Here is a 10,732-nt window from a genome sequence, read left to right as displayed (position 1 = left end):
GATTGGTTGGGTTGCCGTTACCGGGATTAGGGCGTTGACGAGATATCAGGGGAGGACGAGTTGAGAGCATATTGCCGGCAGTAGTATCATGCAGGGGGGAAACGGACAATGAGCCGGCTGAGGCCAGGGACACAAGGACAAACGGGACAATATGAGGAATCGCCGTAACAAGACCAGAACTCTTGTTACGAAAGGCGTCGCCTCGAACCCGGCACATTGGAGTCGTGACCAAATGCCCCAGGTATAACGAAGGCAACAAAGTCACTCAGGGGGCGGTTCGGAACGGCCAATGTTCATTTTGGTAATCGACATTTAACCAGTCTACCAAGCAGTGATATCCTCTACCTCAGCCTCGCCAAATACACTCGACTTTGTCATCTCTCCCACTGATGCAGCCTCAATTACATCTCCTTCCCTCTCCATGATGTCCGGGAGAACCTCGTGCATGAACTCCAGGAGATACTTGTTCACCTGCTCAAACTGCAACAGGAACGCGTCGTGTCCTTCCTGACTGACAATCTCCTTCAGCCTCGCATTTCGCACGTGCTGCGCGATCTCCTGCTGCTCGGCAAAGGTGAAGAGTCCATCGCTCTCGATGCCGAGCACGAGCGTCGGTTGCTCAATAAGAGCCAGTGCCTCAGGAATCGAATCTGCGCGGTAGCGGGACACGTCATGAGTATCGAGCTTCCGGGTAATAGCGATGTAACAGTTGCTGTCGAAGCGCTTTACGAACTTCTGGCCCTGGTAGCGCAAGTATGATTGTGCGGAGAAATACGTTGTTGCGGGTATCTTATCGCCTCCTGTCAAGCTATCCGCCTTGGGTCCAGAAAACTGGGGGTCGGAAGCTGCTCCCTCTGCAGCTGAGATGTCACTTGGCTTCTTGCCAAGGTCGTTGCTGTTGGTCCGCGAGACAGAGGAGCGTGTCACTTTGTGTCCGTCGTTGTGGATGTTGAAGTGAGCTTCAGAAGGCGTGCTTGATCGTGGCCGTTCCGTGATCGTCTGCTTTCTGGCAGGGTCGGGTATGTTCCGGCCAAACCGAGCCTCGAACGAGTTTCTACTACGGTACGTCAACAGGGCCGACATGCGAGCTGCCCCCAAGCCAGTGACCGGAGGGTCTTCAAAGCTGTAGTAGCCATCATCGTACTTGGGGTCGGCATAGATGCTCTGTCGCTGAGCCTCGCCCCAACTGATGCCCCAGGCACTGTGGCGGCTTGATGTTGCGATGGGCACAATGCAGCGGACGTAGCCTTTACCAAAGTAGGCCCACTCCAGAACCAGCATGCCTCCCATAGAGCCTCCAACGACAGCAGCTACTTGACGCACGCCCAAGTCATCGAGCAGCAACTTGTGTAGGCTGTGGTATGTCAGCGCTGCGTCGGGATGGAAAGGGGGGAGTTGCAACTCTTACTTTACATCATCCCGGATAGTGGTCAAGGGGAATTCAGGGCCGTATCTCTCATTGCTCTGGTCGCCCTCCTTGGCAGTAACAGGGCTGGCGGTGCCGTAAGGGCTGCCCAGACTGTTCATGCAGATGACAAAGAATCTAGATGTGTCGAAAGCCCGGCCAGGACCTCCCAAAAGAGGACCCCACCAATCGCTCACATCGGCACTTCCAGTCAGGGCATGACAAATGACCATGGCATTGTCTTTGTTGGGCGAGAGCTTGCCCCGGGTCGTGTATGCCAACGGCACATTGTGCAACGTCACACCAGACTCGAGAGTGAAAGAGGGTATGATGGCAATCTCCTGATCAGGGATCAGGTTTACATATGGATTCTCAGGCTGCTGCCGAGTTCTTTCTTGGAAGTATTCAGTCACTGTCCTTTGGCAACGAGCTCGAAGGGAGAAAAGAATGGATTGGCAGAGACTAATGAGGGGGTTGGCAAGAACTGACCGTATGCTGGCTGAGTGCCATTGTTCTCTTGACCGGCCATTTCGAGAAGTCGAATGCCGGCGGGGTATGCGTGACGTGACCGACTACCTATGTAGATAGCTCAAGCTGGTCGAGCAAGACCAAGGGTCAGATATACGCTCAGTGCCTGTGGTGTAGGCAATTGATGAGCTCAATCGAATGTGCAACGGAGCTTGGGGTTGAGCAGATGCACGGCAGTGAAGAACGAAGTCTTCGGCTTGTGGTTTTTCCCCCAAATGCTCGGCGAATTGCACTCGGCAGATAGCAGACTCCCACCTGGATGACTCTTGAGAGCAGCTCCCAAGTGAAAAAGCGGCTTAGCGCGCGCTTACCTAAGTCCGACCAACGGCCGGCTATTCCGCGGACGGGCGCCAAAGTACCGACTACCTGTCCCCGTCACAGCACCCGGCAGCACAGCGCCAGTCTACAGTACCTGCATCGCTGTTTGCAGGTAAACTTGGTCAAAGGGTAGCCTTGCACCTTGCACCTTGCACCTGGCACCTGGCAGCTTGCGCCTTGTCTAGACCTCAGGTCGGTCTCGTCGGTCGCAGTCCCCCGTCTGCTGTCTGGTCTGAGCCAATCCACCCAAGCCGCGTGAGATAGCTTCACCAGCTTTTGGACGCGACTTTGACGACATCGTCACCGTTGACTCGAGTCCAGCTGCTGTAAGGGGACGGCGAATCTCTGCAGCTTGTTCTGGTTTCTGGCCAAAGCTTCTGGCCGCCGGCATATTCTAATGCCCATTTTTTCTTTATCTCTGCTGTCCCTCATTCTGCTACCCGGTCCCCAACTTCTTTCCAGCCTGGGGCCACACGTCACATCCTCTCCACGCCTGCCTCGTTAGTCTGCCCTTCGTTGAGAGAAACTGCGCCGGCCCAGCTTGTCGCAGTCGAGCACCGCTGGCAACCAGCAAATGAGCCCACCGGCGGATTCTCACCGAAGCCGGCAAAGCGAAGCTGCACCCAGCGCCCTCCTCGCATCCTTCGAACGTGTCAGCCTTTGATCCCCGTCGGCGACAGACCCCACGACTCGCTTGGCCTTTGTCCTCATCCCCCGAAGCCGTATGTCCTCTTCGATTCCGACTTGCCCGGTTCCATAATGACCAACTCCCTGTAGTCTTCGAGCGACAAGTCAAGATGCCTCCAAAGCGCAAAAGAATCGAGCCTGCCTCTGACGCAGCTGGCCGCCCCTCTCCCCATCGTCCTGCCGAGACTGCCTTGGGCCAGCATGACCGAGATGGTCAAGATCATCGTCGCCGCTCCGGTGCTGGCAGAGGAAACACTAGAGGAAGAAATGGAGAGCGCAGGAATTCGTTCGGCAACATGGGTGGCAGAAATCAAGGTCCCATCTCGCCAACCACCCAACGACCGCCCAGCTCCTCGTCGCAAGGCCCAACGCAACCTTCCGCACTTGCCCCCTCGACCCCTTCGGCGTCTGTGCCTCACTTCACCCAACCAGCCCGACCACGCTCCCCCGTTATCCAGACCAAGTACAGCTATGCCGTCCTGACCGATGCCCGACTTGGATCATGGCAAGAGGGCGGTCGCCAGGAGGTGGTGCAGCATGGCATTGCGTCAAGAGATGATGAGGATATCGAAGAAATCTCCACGATATCACAGGAGTTCACCCGTGCCGTCCTGGAAAACCGTCTGGATCCAGCTGATGCCGGGGCATGCATCAAGGAAATCCTGGGGCCGGATCCTGCGGCTGGAGACGATGACAGAACAGACTGTAGCTTCGACCCTCACAGCCTGTTCGTTGATAGTATCTCCGTCTTCGTCGACAGCGAGAAGGACGACCTCGGATATCAGTTCCGAGACTTCATACTTGCCACGGATATTTCACCTAACCTTCTGCGACAGTCCCTCGAACCTGATTTGTTGGTGCATCTCGGCATGATCCGGAGCACCTTCGCTAAGATGGGTGTTCGATACGCTACAAACGCACTATACCGCCAGTCCAACTACAACCTCCTGCGCGAAGAGTCTGAAGGGTTTGCCAAGCTCATCACGGAGCTGTACTGCACAGCTCACACCATGAATCAGGAACAACTCACCAAGGAGCAGGTGGAAGCAGGCTTTGAGCGCATCAAGGGCCTTATCGGCACCTTTGACATCGATGTCGGCCGGGTCCTGGACATTGTATTTGATGTCTTCGCATCGACCATGATGAGAACTTTCCGCTACTTCACAATGTTCCTTCGAGCAAGCTCATGGTGGCCACGCAACCAGATCGACCGCTACGACCCGGTGCTGACTGGCGGCCTACCGCGATGGGCCATTCCAGGCGCTACCTTTCTTCCAACCCCTGAGGAGCAGGCTGATATGGACATGAAACGGCAGCAACGCGACATTGCTTTTTGGGATAGGGCACGCGAACTTCATCTGGATGCTTTCTTCGAGCTTGGTGGGCGGCAAGCTACTGATGCTGACCTCGAAAGCTATGCCGCCTCCGCCATCGGTGCAGGGTCCAATCAAGACACCGAGATTGAATGGATCAGGTCTACCAAGACTTTACCTCCATGCGGCAATCGTGTTGCTGCGCAACTCTTCGGCTTCAAACTACAGTACTACACATCGGAAGCCAGAGACAAGGATGAGATCATTCCTGCGAACTTGTTCTACCTCGCTGCCTATCTGATCAAGATTGGGTTCATCTCGCTGCCGGACCTGTATGCGCATCTATGGCCTTCTGACGACAAGATGGATGCTGTGAAGGAGAGGCGTGCACAAGAGTTGGAGGAGAAAGAGAAGAAAGATAGGCAGGGTGCTGAGCCGAATGCTCTGCTCAAGGCTGGCGCCCTTCCGGACGACACGATGCCAACCTCCACCATGATGCGAAGGGGCGAGAACGCCACCGCCAAGCCTGACCCTAGCCAGAAAGACACGACCACCACGGATGCCACCGATCAAGGTCTTCCCGAGCCGAAGGAGGTTCTCAAGGTGGATCTGGTCCAGCACTTACTCCTTGTGGGAGCTATCCCTGAGGCACTGTTCATGCTGGGCCGTTTCAACTGGCTCACTGATTCTTACCCTGAAGAAATCATCTCACCAATCAATCGGATACTTCTCTACTCCATCGACAAGGTCTATCAAGAAACTCGGTCCAGCAATGCAAAGCCAGTTACAGTAATCCCCCTGAAGAAAGACCTTGCACAAGATCAGTCAGGTGTTCCGAAGGGTACTGTGAGATTAGTTGAGAGAGCCCCGCCGAAGACTTTGAAGTGGCCACACGCCGACGGCTTCAACAGAGGTACACCCTATGAACACTACCTCAAGGAGTGGACGGACAACGTGCCAATTTGTCAGACCATCGATGACATGTTCACGCTGTGCGGCACTCTTCTCAATATCTCAGGCGTCAACATTGGTAGATCACCAATGCTGCTGCGAAAGCTGACTGCGATTGGTGCCAAGAGCCTTCAGGAAGATAAATCACCACAGAATCTCGAGCGATGGCGGGATCTTCTGAAACGCACCATATTCCCAGCACTCCATTTGACTACCTCCAACGTGGATGTCGTGGACTCTGTATGGGCACTTCTTAATCATTACCCTACCGAGGTGCGATACAACATCTATGCTGAATGCTATGAGGGCTCAATCTCACGGTTGCCCGCAACGACCAAAGCCTTCAAGTATGCCCGCCTGGATACGCTGTCTCTTCTAAAGCGTCTGTCGAAAGAGAACCTTACCAAATCAGCCAAGCTTATGGCCAAGGTCGCTCTTTTCTCCCCAGGAGTGGTTTGCAAGGTCGCTCTGGACCAGATCGAGGCTTACAGCAACTTGATCGAGGCTTTCGTGGAATGCACAAGGTATTTCACGGATTTGGGTAACGATGTGCTCGTCTGGTCACTCATGAGTTCCCTTGGTGGCAAGCAACGAAGTCGGACCCAAGAGGGATCAGTTCTGCTCACGAGCAAGTGGTTGCAGGCACTGTCCAAGTTCTCCGGCAAGGTGTTCCGTCGTTATTCTAACGTGGATCCCACCCCCGTTATTCAATACGTCAACGACCAGCTTTCTCGAGGCAATTCAACTGATCTGGTCATTATGAGGGAGCTTATCACTTCGATGGGAGGAATTGTGTCGGACGTTGACTTCACCGATGCACAACTGGCAGCTCTGAGTGGCGGAGAGGAACTCAGGAAACAGACGTTCATCAATCTTGGTGATAAGCGTTTCGAATCTGGGAAGAGCGCCTCTCGCCTGATGCATGCCTTGGTCCAAACGAAACTTGCACCCCGCCTGCTTGCCAACATTGCGCAGTACAGGCAATCGGCAATCTACAATCTACCGGAAAGCGAGACTCACATCAAGTACCTGGCGACACTCATCGATGATTCACAACAAGCGCTTGTTCAATATGTCGAGCTGCTCAGGAGCAATTTGACGCCGGACCAATTTGACGCTCTGATCCCGAGTATACCGCGCCTGATGACCGACTTTGGTCTTGACGCAAACTTAGCTTTCTTAATTGGCCGTGTTAGTCTGGCCTACTACTTGACTGGTCCCGGGGCGGCGGTTGCCAAAGGAAGACGACTATCGGATACCCCTGACATCGCTGCTGCTGTCGAAGGCGACATGGTGGTGGAGGCCAAGGAAGCGGCTGAGACCCCTCTGCCATCTATGCCAACGATTTCGGACGATGCCATGGTGGTTGATGACCAGGGAGCCAAGGAGATACCAGCGGAAGGCTCTCCGCCTCTCATTACCAATGCTCGAAAGGCAGATCATTTCTCTGAAGTGCTCCGGCCTATCCTGGATACCGTCCAGACGCTGCTACCCTCCACGGTCTGGACTTCTATCAGCCCTGACTTCTACGTACTCTTTTGGTCTCTGCAGACTGGCGACCTGGGTATTCCTGCGAAGAGCTACAACGATGAATCACTCCGCCTTCAGAGAGAGCAGGAGTTCATCAAGAGGGACAGGAGCGACATGACCCGAACTGGGCGTGCTAAAGCTGAGCAGAGAAAAGCCGACATCACGCAATTGGCCACAAAACTTTCCGCTGAGGCTAGTCAATGTCAGGAAAGGGTTTCTAAGACGAGGATGTTACTACTGAAATCTGCTCCAACGTGGATTCCAGTCGCGATGTCCAAGTCAAATGGCGGCGCAGACACTCTGCTCGAGGAATGTCTTATCCCCCGACTTCTGCTTGCACCCGGCGATGCGGACTTTTGCTACAAGATTATCAAGTTTCTTCACGACAATCAAGTGGCAAACTTTAACATCATGGTTCTCTATGACCGTCTGTTCACTCAAAACAGGTTGCGATCATTGATTTTCGGATGCACAGTCCGAGAGGCCGAATTCCTTGGCCGTTTCATCAAATTAGCGCTCGGAGAGCTGTCTCGATGGCATAAAAGCAAGGATGTATTCGAGAAGGAAGCCACCAAGAATGGCAAACACCCGGCCTTCACCGGTGCTGCTACTCCCGAGGGTAAACCTGCAACCGTCATGGATCATGGCCAGTTTCAAGATCAGCTGTGGTCATGGCATAGGAATTTGGCAACAGCTTTGAAAGCTTGTCTTACCGGGACCGAATGGATGCATATCCGCAACTCCATCACCATTCTCAAATCTATTCTTGACTATTTCCCAGCTGTCAATTTCCATGGCAAACAGTTCCTGCAGACCCTGCAGCAGATCGCCCAACGCGAAGCAGCCACGAAGAATGACGAAGATGGACAGAACCATCGCGTCGACCTGTCAGTCACAGCAAATACGGCTGCTTCGGCTTTGAAGAAGCATGAGTCACGATGGGTAATCGTCCAAGCTTTCCGACCCAACAACGTAAGTTCTCCCAGACACCGCTAGAACAAAGCAGCAACTAAACCCCTGGCAGGCAGGTGACCCATCGGATGACAAGGCCGCAGAAGCGGTCAAGAGCGCGAAGGCCTCGAACTTGCGACCCAGCGCTTCTGAATTTAGGCCTAACCAGACTTCGGCTAAGCCAATTCGCGGAAAACCAGCCGCTGAGGACGAAGATGGCGAGGTCAAAGATAGCAAGCCTCAAGCAACCATTCCTGCAGCAGACAATGGAGCAAAGGATTCGGAATCACCCTCTGCTGACGCACTCAGAGCAGCACCTATGCCGCAACGCGTGGATGCGGCGAGAGCATCAAGTCGCCCTTCTACACCACCCGTCAGATCTAACAACCACAGTCCTGCGCCTCATAGCCGGCGGGAGTCATCAAAGCTGTCAACACTCGGAATGCTTCCGCCTGGGCTGCCCAGTCGACCGGACGTGCCCATCCCTGGTCATTTCAACCAGGATGAGCGAGGCCACATTCGTATGGCTGAAGCCCGTGAGGCCAGAGAGCAGAGAGAGCAAAGAGACCCGAGGGATCCTAGAGAACACAGAGATCCGCGAACGCCCAAGGATTCTCGAGATGTTAAGGAACCCAGGCAGCCCGACAACGCGAGATCGTCTCGGGGAAGAGAAACTCACGGTGCCGATCGGCGTTCGCTCGAGTCTGCTCCTCGAGATACTTCACGGTCAGACAGAGATCGGGGACCTCGTCCAGACGGTCCGCCGCGCTGGGAGCCACCAATGGCCGAGAGGGAGACACGTCAGTCCCGGGATCGAGCACCAAGTGCTGATTCATTGAACCGACCTGCTGAGTCCAACCGACCTCCGCGGTTGCCACTTGCTGACGCTCAAGCAATGCCGCCACCAGCGCAACCCGATACCCAGGGTCCAACTGTAAATCCCGAGCGCGCACGGTTGATCGGTACGCCTGGCGACAATGTCAATCCGGCCCGTGCCGCTCTGATTAACGATGGCCGACCTGCTGGTCGCCCATCTCGGGAGGAAAGTCGTGAGCGCAGCGCCCGTCACTCTTCGCCGCCTCGAAGGGAGCGATCAGAAGTTCGCGCTGTCGACATTAGCCGCGATGATCGACCAGGCCGGCACAGACCAGATCATCAGACCCCGACAAGGGATGGCCGCATCGAGCCGGTTGCACCTGTCGGGCCACGATCGGATCGCGAAGGCGATCGCCCCATGGCCGACAGACCGCGCGATGTTAACCCCTTCTCGGGCCCAGCGGGCTCGCGTGGTGATTCTGAGCATGTCAGAAGTCATCAACAAGACCCCAACTACGGGCGTCTCAACGCCATCCCATCTGTCGTTGACTCCAACCCACCTGATGCACCACGAGGACGCGGTCGTAACATGGCTCGAGGTCCACAGGGTGCTAACCAGCCACCTGCACGTCCCGACGCGCGGTACCCAAGTCAAGACACTCATCGTGCACCGTCTCCTGACCGTAACCACCCGCCTTCAGGTCCAGCTTCGTCTAGGGCGCGTCGTGGTCCTGCTGGCCCTGGTCTTGGGGCAAATCCAATGAATACGCCTCCAGCAACTAATTCTCCCACCACAGGCATGCATCCAGACAGACTTCGTCACTTCAACCCCAGTTCTAGCCCAGCATCACCTCAGGTCTCTTTCCCAAGTTCTGGGGCCAACTCTGTTGGCGTCCACCCTGACAGGCTCAACCGCATTGATCCAAACGGTCCGCCATCAGGCCCTGGACAGCACAGACAGAACCATTTGCCGCCACTCCAGACCCCTGAGAGACCACCGATTCCCACTGGTCCACACAATCGTCAGATCCAAGTAGGTCTACCAACAACGCCATCGTCCGACAAAGGCACCCCAATGTCTGTGCCGACTGGTCCATCGGCAACTAATGATCGCTCGAAAACCGGAAGTAGAAGGCAGCTGGCAGGCATCAACAACGTTCTTCAGGGTTCCCAAGGGCCTACACAAGAAACCATGAGCCGCGGTGGCACTGTCCGCAGCCGGAGCTCTCGAAGTAATCTGGCTGGCTCCGATGCACAAGTACTCACAGGAGCATCCCCTGTTACAACTCCCGTGCAGGAGCGAGTTGAACAACTAGGCGGACCAGGGTCTGGAAGAGGGGGAGCAAATGGAGATGACCGATCCAGTCGTGGCGAGCGTGGAGAGCGTTCAAGTCGACGACACCATGAACATGGGGAACATTCATCTCGTTCTCGCCACACTAGCCGCAGTCCAAATCGCGACTCCTCTCGGTCCAAGAGCCACCGCGATCATCGCGAGCGTGATGCTGGTGTACCCATGCCAAGCAGTGGTACACGGGAAGGTGAACGAGATCCCTCTCGGCGATCTGGAAGGGACTTCTCAGCCGCGGGGCCTAATACTCGTGGGCCTGATGCCTCCAACAGTATCCGAGGAGATGGCCGTCACCGCGGTGAGGGAACCAGCAGTGGCAGGCATGAAGATTATGGTCGAAGCAGTGGGGGTGGCCGTGGCGGTGGTGCTGGCGGAATGGGTGGAGGACCGCATGATCACCGAGCAAGAGAAGACGGAGGAAGAGGAAGCCGCAAGCGCCGTAGTGACGAAGGCGCCTTCACTGGGCCGCCGTCAGACGGACACAAAAGGCAGAAGCGCTAGGAGCGCGGTGTGCCATATTGGGAGCCGGCTCTGTTCTGAGCAGGGAGACAGACGCCGCTGTACATGTGTAACATCATACGAAAGGGGACGAGCTGAGGGGGACGAGACTGGAAGCAGCCATTTGACACGGCATTTTCTTATATGCAAGAAATCTTGGAAGGGGTTTCACCATTGCGACATCACAGCGCCAGATCGTGAAATAAAAAGGCAGCGCTGAGGGCGTTTAGGGTTGTCTCGGTCCACCACATATCAATCAATACAACTACTAGCATGCACTCAAGCAGATGAAGGCGGCGAGCCGACGAGATATTGTTCTCATCTTGGCGGCGCTGGACCCGGGTCCGCGAGCCAGACTTGTACTCACTCAATCAATGACATTTC

General features: G+C 55.4%; 2 protein-coding genes across 2 annotated transcripts; one reads left to right on the top strand and one right to left on the bottom strand.

Annotated features, from left to right (window-relative positions):
- Window positions 1-321: 321 nt before the first annotated feature.
- Window positions 322-1,934, bottom strand: JN550_002236 (uncharacterized protein; the record flags this gene model as incomplete). The annotated part of the gene is made up of 3 exons (XM_049313509.1): window positions 322-1,354; window positions 1,409-1,799; window positions 1,895-1,934. 3 exons carry the CDS (start codon window positions 1,932-1,934, stop codon window positions 322-324), a joined length of 1,464 nt encoding a protein of 487 aa, XP_049175527.1.
- A 1,114-nt stretch (window positions 1,935-3,048) lies between these two features.
- JN550_002235 (uncharacterized protein) lies at window positions 3,049-10,351 on the top strand (the record flags this gene model as incomplete). The annotated part of the gene is made up of 2 exons (XM_049313508.1): window positions 3,049-7,704; window positions 7,757-10,351. The coding sequence occupies 2 exons, from the start codon at window positions 3,049-3,051 to the stop codon at window positions 10,349-10,351; spliced, it is 7,251 nt and encodes a 2,416-aa protein (XP_049175526.1).
- Between the last annotated feature and the right edge of the window lie 381 nt (window positions 10,352-10,732).

Source organism: Neoarthrinium moseri (genome assembly GCF_022829205.1).
Source record: "Neoarthrinium moseri strain CBS 164.80 chromosome Unknown scaffold5_Wmoseri_CBS_16480, whole genome shotgun sequence".
Classification (NCBI taxonomy): domain Eukaryota; kingdom Fungi; phylum Ascomycota; class Sordariomycetes; order Amphisphaeriales; family Apiosporaceae; genus Neoarthrinium; species Neoarthrinium moseri.
Note: the sequence above shows the minus strand (reverse complement) of the source record. Positions and strands in the feature narration are given on the sequence as shown.